This window comes from Aulostomus chinensis, chromosome 12 (genome assembly GCF_037954235.1).
Source record: "Aulostomus chinensis isolate RoL2024-O1b breed Wild chromosome 12, RoL_Achi_v1.0, whole genome shotgun sequence".
Lineage (NCBI taxonomy): Eukaryota > Metazoa > Chordata > Actinopteri > Syngnathiformes > Aulostomidae > Aulostomus > Aulostomus chinensis.
Window position 1 is genome coordinate 11,639,052 of NC_141331.1, and position 16,821 is coordinate 11,655,872.

A 16,821-nucleotide genomic window follows, 5' to 3' on the forward strand; every position below is an offset into this window, starting at 1 on the left:
GACTTATTTTAGAGTGAACTGAGGCATAAACAAAATAAAATGACTACTTTTTGAGAAATATTCCTCTTGATAATAATTTTTAGAGACACACAAGTGGATAAATACTCTTCTCTCTGCTCTGTGTGCATTACAGATCTCTGGACCCCCACCAGGCTACTGACTGCTAACTAGATTAGCAGCAATTAAAGCTAGACGTTGGACAGTAAAATCCCACTACTGCCCTTTGTGGCTGCTAGCAGAGACTGCTAACATTAGCCTGCGTCGCTGCAAGCGAGCGAGCGGCCCTGGCCCTGTTTTATCTGAGTTTGTATAGTGAGATATTTCAGGTGCCTTTTGTCTACTTTGTTCATTAACTGTTGAACTGAAAAGTCACACCGTATGTGAAGCGGCACTGTAGGGACTCCAGCTCAACTTTCTGCTTTCCCCGTAACTAGCAGGTACTTCACATTTTTCACCTCTTGTGAGTTTGCAGACTATTGTGCAGTGGTTTCTTGTACTCAGAGAAGAATGTGTAAAGTTATCACTGTGGCAACTTGCTCATGTTTTAGTAGACATTTATTGTATAAATAGAAGTCCAGGCATGTATATACGTGGCCTGCACCGCAGCTTACTGGATGCGTTACAACAAAAGATGAGCTCGTTTAAATTCTTAGGCTGAATGACCCGACAATTGTTTTTGGCCCCCCTGCTGCGTCGATGGAGGGCAACCATTTAAATAAAGCCTCAGCCTCCAGGGACTGATAGTGGGAGGCAGCCAGACTGGCTATTTTTGGGGTAAGATGCAGAAACGTCAGTGTATCTCCACAGGTATAATTATCCCACAATGGAGGAGTCCCAGCATGAGCTGATTGTCTTCAGTCATGGAGGACAAGCTGTGTAGAGAGAGCGTCTGCAGGGAGACCTCAGCCCTCCAGCTCGTCACCAACACTTACACTCATGAGGGAGTCCAACTAACATGCACGTGCACACATACGCACACACACAGGCTAAGTTTGACCCAGCCCCTAGTGTCAGGTTAAACACAGAGATTGTTCTTCCCTGCCCCATCTCCTCAGAGCTTCAGCTCATCTTAGAGTGCGTCTCCTTTATGTACCCGCTTGATTATCCCGAAGTAGCCTGTGAGATGAACCACTTCATTTGACCGGTTTACAAAAAAGTTGATTTGATACCTGCAAAATGGTTCTTCATTGACGTATAAATCTGAAATCAGCTGTCTTTGTCATGTCTCAGTGTTATGCTAAAGTAATTTCTCAAATTTAGAACAAATCTCTTTTAGCCAACAGCTGCGACCACAAAGCCACAGACTATCTTGAGGCAGTTCATAGGTTTTGTAAAATATGCAGTTAGACAAGGTCAGATACCGTTTTATTCATGAGCTGATACAGATCCCCAAACTGTCTCTAAATCCATCCATTTTCCACCGCTTATCCTGTTAAGGGTCGCAGGGGGGGTGGAGCCTATCCCAGCAGCCTTCAGGCGAGAGGTGGGGTTCACCCTGGACAGGTCACCAGTCCATCGCAGGGCCAACACATAGAGACAAACAACCATTCACACTCACATTCACACCTACGGTCAATTTAGAGTATCAATCAGCCTCGTCCCCTCTTGATGTCTTTGGACTGAGGGAGGAAGCCGGAGTACCAGAGAGAACCCACACAGGAACAGGGAGAACATGGAGACTCACACAGAAAGAACCCGGAACCTTGCCGTGAGGTGACAGTGTTAACCACTGCACCATAATGCCGCTCCTGTCTCTAAATGCAAATGAATAAAATGTTGGGAAGTGGGCGAGCAGTTCACAACCTTGTGTTTGAAATATCATAGCAATACATTTATGGGACACTTAAATTATGCAAAAGCCATATATGTAACTTTCTGAGGGTCATTGTGGATTAGCTAGCTAGCTAGCAGAATGCTTCTCCTTACTCTTTCTGCAGAGCATAACGGTGAAGGCTTCGAACAAAGAAAAGAAAAAAATGCAAGAAAAGAGACCCCCCCCCCCCAAAAAAAAAGACACAAATTACAACTGACTCCAAATAACTATTTGGAAATCATTACTTTTCTCTTATGGTGTGCAACCTGGGGGGCTCGGACTGTCTTAGTACGTGGGGGGGGGGGGGGGGGGGGGCTACTGCAGTAAGTGGTACCCCTACAGAGGCTCGACTCATGGCAGATCTGTCTGTCCGTGTTTTTTGAGTCTTGCTCACTTGTCAGCTACTTCCAGCTCTGTATGCTGGGACTTTGTGCGTGACAAAACTGTGAGTTAAATAGAACTATTTATGATGGCTCATAAACAACAAAGGCTAACTGGGAATATAAACTGTAAGATATTTATACCACGTGTGAACAAAATGCTCTCTCGTGTTTCTTGTGGAGACCAGTCCAGATAATATATAACACTGAAAAACCAGAAAAAGATTCTAGTCGCTGGACTAATGCAAGATGGATGGACATGGATTGACTATTGATTAAATATTGAGTGTGAAATGCTGGTTTGCAGGGCAACATCGATGAACGTTTCCCTCTAAATAACCCTCCAGCTTACAGTCAAGTCCAAGTATAAAGTGAATATGTATAAAATTAAACCTGTATACGTTTTGCTTTACTACTTTGAGACATAAAGCTGCAGTGTTCATGTATATATATTTATACATGTATATATTTGGTGGAGTGGGTGACTGTGGTCATGTGTAGATTTAACTGTCTGTGCCTGTTCGTGTGCCTGTGCGTGTGTGTGTATCCTTGTTTAACTACATTCATGGGATCCGAAACCAGAAGCCGTCTATTCTACTTGCGCTGCTTTGTGGGAGCAACTGTTGTCGGACTTGTTTCTCTGGGCTCAGTTCCGAACTTCTGTTTGTACTCTTGAGTTCTGGTTTTTGTTTTGTTTACTCTTGGGCCTTGTTTACCTTAGTTTCCCTGTTGTATGTAGTTCCTGTTTGTTTTGAAATCTCTTCCTGCTCGTGTTTGTGTTCCCTCTTTTTTTTTATAGTTCTGCCATGATCACCTGTATCTTGTAAGTTCGTCTTCATCAGCCTAGTGCTTCTTATCCAACCAGCTTCCTCCCTTCTCTCCCACCTGTTTCTTGTCCTGTAGCTCTTCCTGCCTTTTTTGTTGTTGTTGCTAAACCTGCTTTCTGTTCCCTGCATCTCAATGGGGATGAGTAGCATAAGCATGGGCAAAGACTACATCCCCGATTGGTGAAAATGGATTTGTTTTGGTTTGGGTTTGGCTAGCAGCGGTCTGAGGGCAAAGCCTGAAACACATGGTGATGTCAGCACAGTGATGGACGATCAGCTGAGGCAGCTAGGCGAGACACGAATGTCACTGCATGATGCATCTTTATTTTTTTCAGATCTATTTTTCTTTTCTCATTGCACAACGACACGGTTTTAAATGACAGACTCCATAGAACTGCTCAGGTCGTGCTGTGGGTAGACCAGAAGACAAACACACACACACACACACACACAATCAGCAGGCGTGTCACTTCAAATTGAATGCTTATCAGTATGTACAGTGAGGTAATGTGTGTGTGTGTGTCTGTGTGTTGGCCACGATGAGGGAAGGTTCTTGCAACCATTTATCCTGTTCTGTTCCACAAGTATGTTGAGTGAAATTATGAGTATTTCACTTGTAAATAAATTCTGTCTCTCGGCTGGCCTGGGAACGCCTCGGGATTCCGCGGAAGTGCAAGTGGCTGGGGTGAGGACAGTCTGGGCTTCCTTGCTGAGGCTGGTGCCCCCGCAACCTGGACCCAGATAAGCAGAGGACGACGAAGACGCAGACGAAGATGAAGATATCAATCACTTTTGACGTTTAGGATCAATATCACGTGTTAAAACCTCTCTCTCTCTCCGGCCAGATACGTGCGTTTACATGCGTTTGTAAGAACGCCTGAAATGTAAATCTATCGTCTGAAATTAAAAACACTCCTTTTTTTTTTTTTTAAATTCACAAATTTTAATTCACTTCAACACTGAATGAACTCAGATTTCATTGGAACTGCATTTAACCCTGATTCCTGTCATACAGAAAAGCACAATAACAACATACAGAGTGATGGGAGTCGACGTCATCATTGAAAGGCAGGTCATCTGTTTGAGTGTAGCAGCTGATCAGGACGGTCAAACAAAGAGAGACAATCCATTCTCAGATATTGTTTTGAACATATATTTGGACACAACGGCACCAGACGTCAAACATAAAACAGTTCTCAATTCTTTTTAAATAACTCTCGTGATTGGATTTGCTTGGCACAATACAATGAACTGATTTCACTGAGTTGTCCAAAAAGACATTTAAAAAAAACAAAACAAAACCAAAACAACAAAACAGAAGAAAAAAAAGAAAAAAGAAAACAGCGCTCTTCTGGCACTCTTTCGGCAAACTGGCTCAAACACTTAAAGTCACTCAACAAAATAAAAAACAGACACACATCAATAACAATGTATCCAATTTGGGGTATTTACAGACATTAGAAGAGAAGAATAGAGTCAAACCTGCCATATTTCTGTCATGGCTCAAAAAAAAAGGAGATTGTCATCAACCGCAGCAAAAAAAAAGAGAAAAGAAAAGCTGAATTTTACTTTCTTATTCTATTTCTCTTTTCATTAAGTCTTATTTACTACTTTTGGGAACTATAAAAATAAAACAACATGACAGGATTTTTTTTTTTTTACCCAATAGCACTCAGTAACTGCTTCTTTTCATTTTCCTTTTCTTCTTCCACTGTTTTCTTTTTTAGGGCAGAGCACTTTTAATGACTCTTGTTATCCAAATAACTGCCCTTTTATAAAACCAATATTTAAAACCATGGAAATAAAAACTAAAAATAGTCATTTTAACCATAATAACAACAATAATAACAATAATGATAATAATAATCATGGATAAAGATAGCAATAAATAGGGATGGTGAAGTCTAAGTGCGGGTAGGTGTGGTGAATCACAAGACTGTGGGCACCAATTAGAGAGAGGAAAAGAGTGAGATGGAGAGGAAGCGTGGAAGGGATGGACCTCCGCACATAAAGTGACTGATTGCTTGGTTACTGGATCTCCGCTCTGTCCTTCCTTTCTTGACATTTCTCTCGCCACGGTGCCAGGAAGGGCTCAGAGTCTTGGCTTACACAGGCCTGAGTTCCTGTAGGCCACATCCTCTTGATGCTGGTCCACTTGCTCCTCGTGTGAGTCATTTTTTTTTTTTTTTTAAACCTCACAGTTTCTGTGAGAGGAGCAAGTAGGAAGGCTAGAGTACATCATGTCCACAAAAGGTCTCTGAACAGTAAGTGCTAGTCAGACTGATAGTGATTCTGGAGTGTTATCGATGAAACGAGGTCCACCAAATCTTCAGGCAGGCAACAGCAATAGCAACTTCAGTGAGTGTCCTGAGGATTTTTTTGGATTGCGGAAGGGTGAGTTTGTCCCAGCATGTAGGGAGTCTGTCCTGTGTGACTGTGCTCAGACTGACTAGAGAGAGAAGGGGAGCAGTCTTTGGCCAAAGCTGATGAACCGCCCCCCCCCCTTCCCCCCATCACCACCACCACCACCACCACCACCACCACCACCACACACACACACACACACACACACACACACACACACACACACACAAACACACCTTACCCTGGGTCAGCTGATTTGGAGGAGGTTGATTTTATGGGTGGAAGGCATGAGCAGCAATAGTCCTACCTTTAAATTAGAGTTTGTGAGTTATCGAAATGTTTCACATCTACACAGTCGCAGCGGGGGATGCTGCCTTTTGCTGAGGGTCACTTTATAAATCAGGTTTTCACAGATGGTTGTCTGAGATTGTCACAACAAAAAGTCTTTGACTTCTGCGATGCCAGTGGTTTCTTGATAGATTTTTCTCCCACACACAGTCATTCATTATCAGTTCCTCCAGCGCCTTCCTTCACCTTGACTCCTCCCCCTCTCTTGTCTTCTCTGTCCTCTCCTCTCTGTATGACTGTCTCTACCTCTGGTAGTCAGCCTGCTCTCTAGGACTAGATGAGGAGCTTCCAGGGGCCAAAGGCCCACCAGGTCGGCCGTGCCCCTTGTCCTTGCCCTCCTCCTGAGCCACGTTGTTACCTGAGGACAACTGGCTGGAGTTGGAGGAGGCTGAAGGTTGGTTCAGCCCTCCTGTGCTCCCACCACTGCCCTCTGACTGGTAGATCTCCTCTGCTCCGTCCTCACTGGACTCCGGGTCCTCTGAGCCCGAAAGCAACTCTTCTTCCCGATATTCACTGACATCCACACCTCCACTGGCGGCAGCCCCCTCGCTCAGCTCCTTGAGGCGCCCGTGGTGCTTGACGTGGTAGCGCTGGTTCTGGAAGAACTTGATGATAGTGTGCTTGGGCAGGTCAAGCTGTGCTGACAAGGTGTGGATGGCCTCCTGGTCCGGATACAGGCCAACGTCCTGGATGAAGCTCTGCAGGATGCCCAAAGCCTCCAGTGAAATCTGAAAGGCAAAGATGGATGGAGAACATTTGATAAATGCAGAAGGATCACCTTCTAGATCTGGATCAGATCCTCAACTATACCTTAGTGCGCAGTCGTGGCTTCTTGTTGCACCCAGCACTACCAACAGTGTTAGGTGGACATCCCCCTGTAGCCCCAGTTCCCGTAGTCTGTGACCCCTCCTCATTGACTGGGGCAGATAATGACTCCTCTCGCATGGGAGACAGCCGGTGTTCCTTCATCTGGGTTGGGGGTGGTCTGTGGAGTCCCTGGCGAGAAAGACAAAAGAGCTGATTAATGGGGCACAGTGACCCCTGATCAAGACTTAAGCCAGGAACTGTTAAACAGATCAAATAAAAGAACATGTTACCACATTTATTTCACAACACACCACCACAATACCACCCAACGCTACGATTTATATTTATTTCTACCTAAAACCCTTGTAAGCAACACTGTGCCTCGTTCCTGACCACATCATCACTGTTGCAACAGTAATGATGGTAAAGCACAACCTCTCATGTAATAATGTGGTTCACAACAAAAGAAAAGCTACAAACAAAATGCATTCACATTGTGGAGAAAAAAACCCAAAACAAAACAGAAAAGAACAGAGCAGTTATTTCTACTTCCATGGAAATGCATGTGGTGGGACAAGAACTCGGAAAACAATCGCGTCAGCACTGAACTCCTCTGTAGCGAAACCTAGTTTAGTCCAGCAAGTAGACTGACCCTTAGGAGCCACCTAGCAACAGGGACCTTATCTAGTCCCTGTTGAGTGTCAATCCCACCAGCGAGCTGAGCTGAGCTATAAATGTTACATAAACTGGTAAAATGTTCACTCCTCCAGCACACAGTAGCAGGGGCCTCAGGGTGAACAGGGGTGAGACTAAGTGTTTCACAGCTCAACAGGTGTCACACTCTATTAACCAGCTGCCATTCAATCTGCGATGTATCCGCTATGCCTTTGACCTGATGTGTGTAAGATTAGCTCAGGTAAAACGGCAACTACTGCTCTGCCAGGAAGCGTCTCATTTAAAAACACCCCTTCACTGTTTAACTGACTCATTCATTACCCCCGAGGGACAGAGTCTGTCCCCCGTTAGTAATCACACAACCGGGCTATAGTGGAAATGCGTGGAATGGTTTGACCTATGTCCGTAAAATTTTAAAAAAGGATTTAAAAAAAAAGAAAAAGAAAATATCTAATACATTGTGATAAAAATGATCAATAATACAATAAACATCAAACAAACAAAAAAGAATAAATGTTGTGAATATTAAAACTTGTTCTTTACCAGTTTTCCATTTTTTTAAGAATAGCTTTTATCCTTTTTCTGCAAAATACATTGAAAAAAAACCAACAAGAAATCCGACATTGATGCTGATATTTGAGCACAGCTCAAAGTCACCACATCCATTATTCTATATTTACCTCAATATACTATGAGTACATCCAATGAGTGTCAATCAAAATGCATTTGTTGAACAAATCAACCTTTCTTTTTAATTATACAGTGATGGGAATGAAATGTGAATGTGTTTTAATATGATGGTAGTAAGAAACAATTCCAATAGGAAGACCAATAGGACCCTGGTTAAAAAAAACATAACACTGTGGTTTATTGTTGTTTTGAGGTTTAGACAAAAGAATATCATTGTTCGCTAACTGAGTGTTAATGTTTTATGGTGTGTCGATCTGTCTGTTTAGGTTTAGTCACCAAAAACACTAAGTTAAGGGTGGGTCGGCCCCCCCAGCCTGGCCCCCGACGAGGACGCCTCTCTCTTGTGCTCTAACAGCAGCAACCGCCACCCGTCCCCTGACATTGCTGAACTGGGAATGTGTCAGCTCACCACGAGCACAAAGGGTCCCAACTGGTTTGACATTCAATGTTTCCTTGATGCTTCTGTATGATTTTAACACATGAAAAAAACCCGCCACAAAACACACTGGGAATCAGACTTGATCAATATTAATCAATAACCGCTCTACAGCTCTGAACTTCTCTGAGGGGAACTGATTTTCCTTCTCTGTTGTTCAAGATGGACAATGAAAGAAAAGTGAGATTAAAAGGCGTTGAAAAAAAAGGAGGGTATAAATAGAGACAATGGGGGTGGGATTGGGTGGGGCTGTAGCTGACGGAGCAGGACCCTCTGGCAGGCAGAAGCAGCGTGAGGAGGACAGGATGAAGTGTTGCGAGGGACTTGTTTGTCAGAAGGTAGTGGCTGTTGTGAGAGCGTTGCGGTCGCGTCCCGCCCGCTCGCTTTAAGAGCAGGGAGGGGCCTCCCCACTGGAATGCCCAGCTATAAATCTGTGGCGCATTAAAATTAAAGGACCCACATAAAGATAATAGTCATTCTCTCCATCTCTTCAATAATAACAGGGTATTACTTAAATAATACAGGGCAGGCCAGACCATGGAATTGCTCCGATGTCATTCGCAGGGGCTTTATTTTCTGGGGGGGGGGGGGGGGGGGGGGGTCAGTTTACAGGAATTTAGTACTTTTTTAAACTTTTTAGAAAGTTTTCTCTCTCTCCCTCCCCCATCTTCTCTTTCTTTCACACCAAGTGACAGTTTTAGAGATTGAGAAATTCCTGTTAAGAATGCTGGAAAGTCAGAGTGAGGAAAAAAAAATATCTACCCGTCCCTAATGAGGACCACCCAGCCACAAACACCCCTGTTCCACACTTACTGCGACACTTAATAAGTAAAATGAGGAGAAACCACAAAGGTTATTGTGAAACTTGCCCCCCCCCCACTCACATACACACACCCCCTCCCACTCGCAGACCGCCATCAGTTCTAGGTTTATTTGGGCTGACAGCGAGGACTCTTGGATTCTGTGGATGGTTTAGAGAGCAGAGCTTCCTCTTCCTTCCACTGGTCACCCTCTTTCTTCTCCCATTTTCCTCCCTTTAATGTCTTTTCCCACCGTTCTCTACAACCTTCACCCCCCCCACCCGCCCCCTCCTCAGGTCTAATGCATCAGGACACTAATGAAGTGGGCCTCTGTCAAGCCGAGCCAACATGGCTCCGTGTCCAAATCAGCCCCAAACTGGTGGATGCCAGGAGCCCAGCCCCCCCCCATCCCCCATCCTTAACCTCCTCCTCCTCCTGCTCCTCCTCCATCATGAACTCAATATCATCGCAACTTTTTACACCTCTGGGTTTTCCAAAATAATGATAATAATAAAAAAATCCCCCTCAAATTGCAACATTGATGCATTTATTTCACTAAGAGCAATCATTTCTCTTTTTTTCCTTGCTACTTTTTTACTGGAATTGCTCACTGAACAACAGGATATAATCAGCAACGACTCACCGGACACAACAACAACAACAACAACAACAACAACTTATGGTTTGTGTGTGTGTGCGTGTGTTTGTGTGTGGGCACATGAAACCCCAGGGGGAATTCATTAAACCACCAATCTGCCTCTTTTTATGCAAAAATAGGTAAAACACAGAGAGCCTTTGTATGAGGCTTATTAGTCATGGAGAATACACTGATCATGATGACATCACCGGGACAGACATGACTGGAAATTGCACATATCATTGTGTAACGAGTTCTCCAAAACTTAATGACACAATCGATTGTTTTTCATTATCCTGCAGAATGAAACACGGCACTACTTTTCTCATCCTGCAGAGTTACATCATTTGACTCCAAAAATACATAAGGCCGTTCTGAAAAAACAAAACAAAAAATGAGTCATATGACATATGATTTTGGTTACATTTAGTCTTTTTTTGGTTTAAAGCTAGTCGGTTAAGTTTAGATACAATTGAGGATTTAACAAGCACTTCGTAAAAATCTTGGTCTGACCTTGACCAGAAAATGACGAGCTTAAGAGAGGTTAAGAGATTGTGGTCTTTGTCGGGAACAGAATAAGAACAATGTTGCTGTGTTGCCCCTGTTTACCTTTTCTTTGACTTTGACAAATTTCATAATCGTGGGGCCACAAGACGTTCTTGTCAAGCAAACATAAACCCATCTGGTGGGGAGGGCCTCCATCTACGACCTGTCTGAGCTGCCTGCAACAACGCTGGGTTCTATAGAGTGAACAGAGGGTCTATAGTGTCTCTTTCCTGTCAGCAGGATCAGGCAAAAAAAAAAAACCAAAAAAAACGACTGAAGTGATTTCCATGAAACTTGGTGGAGCCGTGGAGCAAGAACCCATGACATTTTGGGGCAGCGCCAGGATTCTTTTTTTTTTTCTTAAAGATTATAGAAAAGAGCATTTTCTTGGGAAAGACTCCGAACCATTAACTGATTAAAGTTAAAAAGACAGGAGAATACAGTAAGAGCAAGAAATGCAGGAAAACACAGGAAAGACAAGGAAAGATGAAAATTAAGAGAAAGCATTAATAACAGCGACTTTTTACAAGCGATTTAAAGGAGAAACAGCCTCCCTGAGCTACTCTGGCGGGTTGTTCCAGAGCGGTTTGACCTGGATTCTGAAAGCTGCTCTGGTTTTTAGCCTTGACCTCTTCTGTCCAAGGATCTCAGGGTCATCCGGGTTCATAGGGGGTCAATTCCTATTTTACATTATTATCCAACCCCCTAAAAAAGTCAGCAATCATAAAAGCACTGTCCATGCAGAGAAATGCAGAGAAGGATTCAATGGGTTGGTGATAATAATAATAATAATAATAACTTGGATTTTTGACTAAAACAGGAGTGACCTATAATTGGCAGTTTCACTCTTTGGAAGAAAAAAATAGTGAAATGCAACTTGGTCTCACATCCCTCTACTGATGTCAATTAAAGCCTACAGTTTCTCCCTTCCTCCCTCGCCCCTCCCTCGCTGCCCTCACTCCTCCCATTTCTGACCGTTACACTTTTGGAATAGAGTGCATGTCACTTCAGAGCAATACAATACAGGCCTGCTCTCCCCAAACCACAAGCTCTGGAACCCCACGGCCCGAGCAGCTCTTCTCATGGCGTGATTCCTGAAAAACGTCTTTTTCCCCCTCTTTCTGCCTCACTCTTTCCCTTCTCTCTCCCTCTCTCTCTCTCTCTCTCTGTCTCTCTCTCTATTCCGACAACATTTTGAGTGCACTGCAGTGAAATGAAAGTTTTCTTTTGAACGTAAATCAAGGCAAATTACAGCGCAGAACTATGAAAGAATTATAGAACATGAAAAATTCATCTTTGCCTAAATGAGCTTTGGTCCTCCAGGGCCCCCAACACTACCTCTCTCCCTCTCTTTCCCTGTGTGTGTTGGAGTGTGTGTTCTAGTGTGTGTGTGTGTGTGTGTGTATGTGTGTGTGTGTGTGTGTGTGAAGGGGGGGGCAGAGTGTGACCACCAGAGACACCATTAACACTGAGATAAATATGTAATGAAGGGAAAAAAAATCACTTTTCTGTTAGTTTCGTGCATGACTTAACCTTTCCTGTTAATCAGTGTGTTTTCTGCTGCTCTCTCTCTTGCTCCTCTCTGTCTGTCACACTTATATTTAAATAAATGTGTATGTATGTTTGTGTGCGTGTGTGTGTGTGTGTGTGTGTGTGTGTGTGTGTGTGTGTGTGTGTGTGTGTGGTTGTGTTTCATGAAGACTGGATCCAGGCTAAATGATTAGATGACTCACCCCAGTTTCCTCTTTTTTTGTGGAATAATGTTTCTTACGCGTAGTGTTATTGAGGCAAGCTGGGAGTAGATTGTGTGTGTGTGTGTGTGTGTGTGTGTGTGTGTGTGTGTGTGTGTGTGTGTTTTATGTATGTGGTCATATATGTGCATGCACACGCTTGCTGGTGCATCTTTTTTTCATTCAAACTGCGTGTGGTATTCATTCCATTTATCTGCGATTAAACAATTAACTTAATTGTGGTTTGCCAAACATCCTAAACTCCACCCAATAAGAGGCCACCGGGATGAACTGAAGCCTGGAGAGAGAGGGGTGGGAGAGAGAGAGAGGGAGCGAGAGAGAGAGAGAGAGAGAGAGAGAGAGAGAGAGAGAGAGAGGGACAGACAGACAGCACTTCCTCAAATGAAGAAATGAGGAATGGGTATGAGAAATGATTATTATGGTGGAACCACTTACATTCTTACATTTCTTTTATTTCTGGTAAATAGGCTGGGATAGATTTTTGCTTACACTCAACAAGCAACAAACAAATCCCACAAAAAGTACAAAAATGCACTGGGATTTTTGTCTTAGTTTGTAGATGTAAATTTAATTCCATTTCTTTTTATAAAGAAAGGTGAAAGAATTTACCTAGGCAGCTATGCACTATTCGGTTGGATTGCTTTGAATGTTGCTGGGGAGTTAAAGAGCTGCAGATGTCGCTCTCGTGTACGTGGGATGGAAGATGGGAGTGAACGGCCGTGCCCGTGTCCATTGTAATGAGGAAACATGTCAGCCAGTGTATCGCTGCGGTTCACTGACCCTTGAGGTTTTACACAAATAGTGGAGGTCCATCACATGGAGGAGTATGAGGAAATATCCGACTTTGGCTACACACTCTCAAACTAATATGAATGAGCCATAACTTATTGACATTCTATACTCTAGATTTTTTTATTCTGCATTATTTGCCTGCTACATACAGTAGTTCTAGCTAAACCAGATTTTAGGAATATTCTGGTAAATATTTTGATTTGTACCTTTTATATTTTTAACCCATCAAGCTTTTTTTGTATGCAAGTTAAAGGATTTCACACTCATAAGTAACAGAGGCAGCATATTAGTATGAAGCTGTTGTAAGAAAGAAGCAAATACGAACATCCTTAGCATTCGCCAGAAAACCTAACTCTCAACCAATTTATGTTCTGTGGTCTTTGACCACTGCACCACAGTAACAAGGGCAGAGGCCTGTGCTTGATGGACAGATAAAAAATACAGGAAATATCAAAAGAGGGTTACCGTGGGAACCAGAGTCTCGAATGTCCAGGTGTGGCAAAGCAACGGCCAACCAGCTTTCCATATGTGTAAGACCGAGGCAGCGAGGAACGAAGAAAAGTTGGACGTAGCTGAGCGGCAACATTCCTGATGCTGCTCTAGAAACTTGAAGGCCGCCTGGATGTTACTCATCACTGGGAGTATCAAGTCTGAGAAAATCATTCCTGATGTCATCAAGTTTATTTCTGGTTTTGTTATTCTCCTGCATCCTGTTTTCAGGGTGTAAATCCATCCAGTTCTTTTTAACATGATAGCGCAAAAACAACTTCAAGGAAGGATTTTGGTGATCAAAGATCAGGGTCCCAGTGCCACACGGATCATATAATCGCAACACAGTATTTCTTGTTTGTTTGTTTACTGTTTACTTTACTGTTATTGGAACTGTAGGACCCAGCAGCTTGTCAGATCATTAAAATCATCATATCCCAAATTCTGTTGCAGCACATTTGAACTTCAATAAGCTTCATGTCCCCCAAGTTTATCTCAGGACCCCTCTATTAAATGACTCTTCCTAAACCATTGTATTTATCCATCCATCTGTCCATTTTCTACCGCTTATCGTGTTAAGGATCGCGGGGGGGGCTGGAGCCTATCCCAGCAGCTGTGAGGTAGGGTTCACCCTGGATGGGTCACCAGTCCATCACATATAGACCATTCACACTCACAGCCACACCTACGGTCAATTTAGAGTATCAATCAGCCTCGTCCCCTCTTGATGTCTTTGGACTGTGGGAGGAAGCTGGAGTACCACAGAGAACCCACGCAGGAACAGGGAGAACATGCAGACTCACACAGAAAGACCCCCTACCCGAGCCGGGGCTCAAACCCAGAACCTTCTTGCTGTGAGGCGACAGTGCTAACCACTGCACCACCGTGCCGCCTGAGCTAATTTTATTTACCTTTGTTAAAGTGGGAATTTTCCCACCTAATATGAGTGGAGTTCAATGTCTGAACAATAATTGTTAAAAGTGAGTGAGTAAATTGGGGTTTACAGGATGCTCTCTTCTCATGATTTAAGGAAATTCCACTGGATCCGAATTTTAACAGGATCCACTTTGAGAAATAAATGAAAAATGTCTTTAAAAAAAAAAGACAATAAAAACTAAATTCTTTTGGAAAACATTCTCAGTTCCTTTCTCCCTTGACCCGGATCTGCCTCAGGGTGGAATGGTTACTCTCTGAGACCACCGAGCCTCCCAGCTCCATGAATATCATCTTGGTATTTTTTGCACATTGAAATTTGTTTGCAATAGTCTGACTGGATAAGAACAGCAATAAAAACCTCCTTGGCAGAAGTAACTAAAACCAACACGTAATAACAACCTGAGCTTGTTACAACTAGAGGAATGTCTAAGCACCAGCGGACGCCATGCCAGTTAAACATCTGTGGACTCAATTGAGACACGCGCAGGAGGAGGGGCGCGGTGATTGTTACTTTTTGTTCTAGTCCACCACTCCTGGGGTCTCCACTACTGTGGCCATACCACATATACACACACATAAACACCCCTAGACGTGCAGGAGAAATCAATTTAGCAAAAACAATAAAGAAATTATTTATAAGGGCAGACTCTGCCAAATTAGCTGTGGGACGCACTTAACTGCAGAAGCCATATGAATAAGAGCTGTGGAGCGAGAGCACTGTGGGCTGTGTCACTCATGAAGAAATGTGACGCTGCTGGGGTTACTGACACACGCGTGCACACACACATGCACACACACCTGCAAGCTTTATAAATTGAAATACAGTCAGATCTTCCAAAGCCCTCCAACATGCTAGGAAATGGCTCACGCTACTGTACATACTGTCAGGTCCAAACACACAGACACATGCACACACACACGGCTGGATGGATTTACTGTACATCCTTAGAGGGCAGTGCCACATTCATTTTTCATATGTCTTCTGTGGTTGTTTAGAGTCTCTTCTATTGTCCAAACACAAAAGAGCGCTCACATTACCAACTATCAGTGTGAGATTTGGTGAATGTATGGCAGATGGGACACATGTGTGGTCTGCGGTGGCAGGCTAGCTGGAGCCTGAGGTTGAAGGGAGTTCATCTGGGATGGGATTGGGGGGGCGGCTCAGAAGACAGACACATGTAAAGTATACGCGCGCGCACACACACACACACACACACGTAGCTCGTCTACCATTAATAAATCACCAATGTTTCAGCGCAACGCGTCGCTCTGTGTCTCTGGGTATGGGTGGAGGGGCTAACATGGCTGTTTTGAGGGTAAATTTTATTTTTAGTCTTTGCTGGGAGTGTGAGAGGAGCAGAGGAATGTTTTAATGGTGCCACAACGGCTTCCTTCCTGTATTCCCATCAGTCTTTAATATCCAGCTCTGAATAGGAAGTTTCAGCATTTGCCTGTTTTTGATTTATGGCATACTATATATGGTAAAAAAAAAAAAAATTTAAAACTTAGCATGGGGGCCTAGTGGGTCTTTCAAGAAAGGGGACATGAAATAATATCTACCCTGCTCATGTGAGCTGGATTCAGCTTGAATAGCTGACCTTGACTTTTGACCTTTTAACCATGCAGTCTGTAATGAAAGGCTGAGACTTTGGTTGCTTTCAAACTGGACAGAACCAGAACTCCACCATGCCAATGTAAACACTTCGGAAATTAATGACTAACCACAGAGTACCAGAGCTGTTATATTTGTTATAATATTAAATGAACGTGGCCTTCCTTGCCCAAACAACGTGATTTAACTTTCTAAAAATGTCAGCTGTAAGTTCAACCTTAGCTGGTAAATGAAGCATCCAGAAATAATGCTCCAAAATTAGATATATTTCTCTTGTATCTCTAGGTAACAAGCTAACTGGTTAACTCTTCCAGAAAGCTAAGCTAACATATGAGCATCAGATTACTTGAGCACTGCATTAGCATTTAAAACAACAATAAAAACACATTTTAAGTACAACAACAGTATACCACTTACAGACTAACTAGTTAATAGACATTTAATGCTCTTGTTAGGGCACAACGCCTGATGGGTAATCTTTCTTGTCAACTTCCAAAGAGATATAAACAGAACATGACTTTAATCATAGTGAACTCAAGACAATAGCAAAGAAAAGCTTCAAAGCTTGTGATTACTTTCTTTGAAATGTCTCTACCACTATAATCAATAAACTAAAGTATAAAGAGTACAACTTACAAATACTACACAGTCAGGGGGGTTCAGTGGGTGTCAGAGTGAAGGACAGCGAGACAGTTAATGAAAGATGTCAACATGTCTTTGTTTCCGGCATCGATCCCTCCCCTCTCCCTCAGCCTCCCTCTTCAAAAACTAATGGGGCATTTCCTCCAGTGCCACACCACCCAGCAACACTGTTTACTCTTCATTCCACTGGGGCGAGAAGAATGGGCGAATAATAATATACATTAAAAAGTAATAAAGAGGGGTGTGGCCTCCGAGGGCGAAAAACATACACTTTCA

General features: G+C 43.3%; 1 protein-coding gene across 3 annotated transcripts in view; it reads right to left on the reverse strand.

Moving 5' to 3' along the window:
- Positions 1-5,572: 5,572 nt before the first annotated feature.
- satb2 (SATB homeobox 2) overlaps positions 5,573-16,821 on the reverse strand; it is a 46,081-nt gene continuing 34,832 nt past the window's right edge. For 2 of the 3 annotated variants that reach the window (XM_086220139.1, XM_086220137.1), the window contains exons 13-14: positions 6,543-6,749; positions 5,573-6,460 (exon numbers count right to left, since the gene is read on the reverse strand). In XM_086220139.1, the coding sequence (XP_086076265.1) occupies positions 5,975-6,460; positions 6,543-6,749 (693 nt within the window). In that variant the 3' untranslated portion in view covers positions 5,573-5,974. The remainder of the gene's footprint in view (positions 6,461-6,542; positions 6,750-16,821) is intronic. The other variant, XM_086220138.1, reaches the window with a different exon arrangement.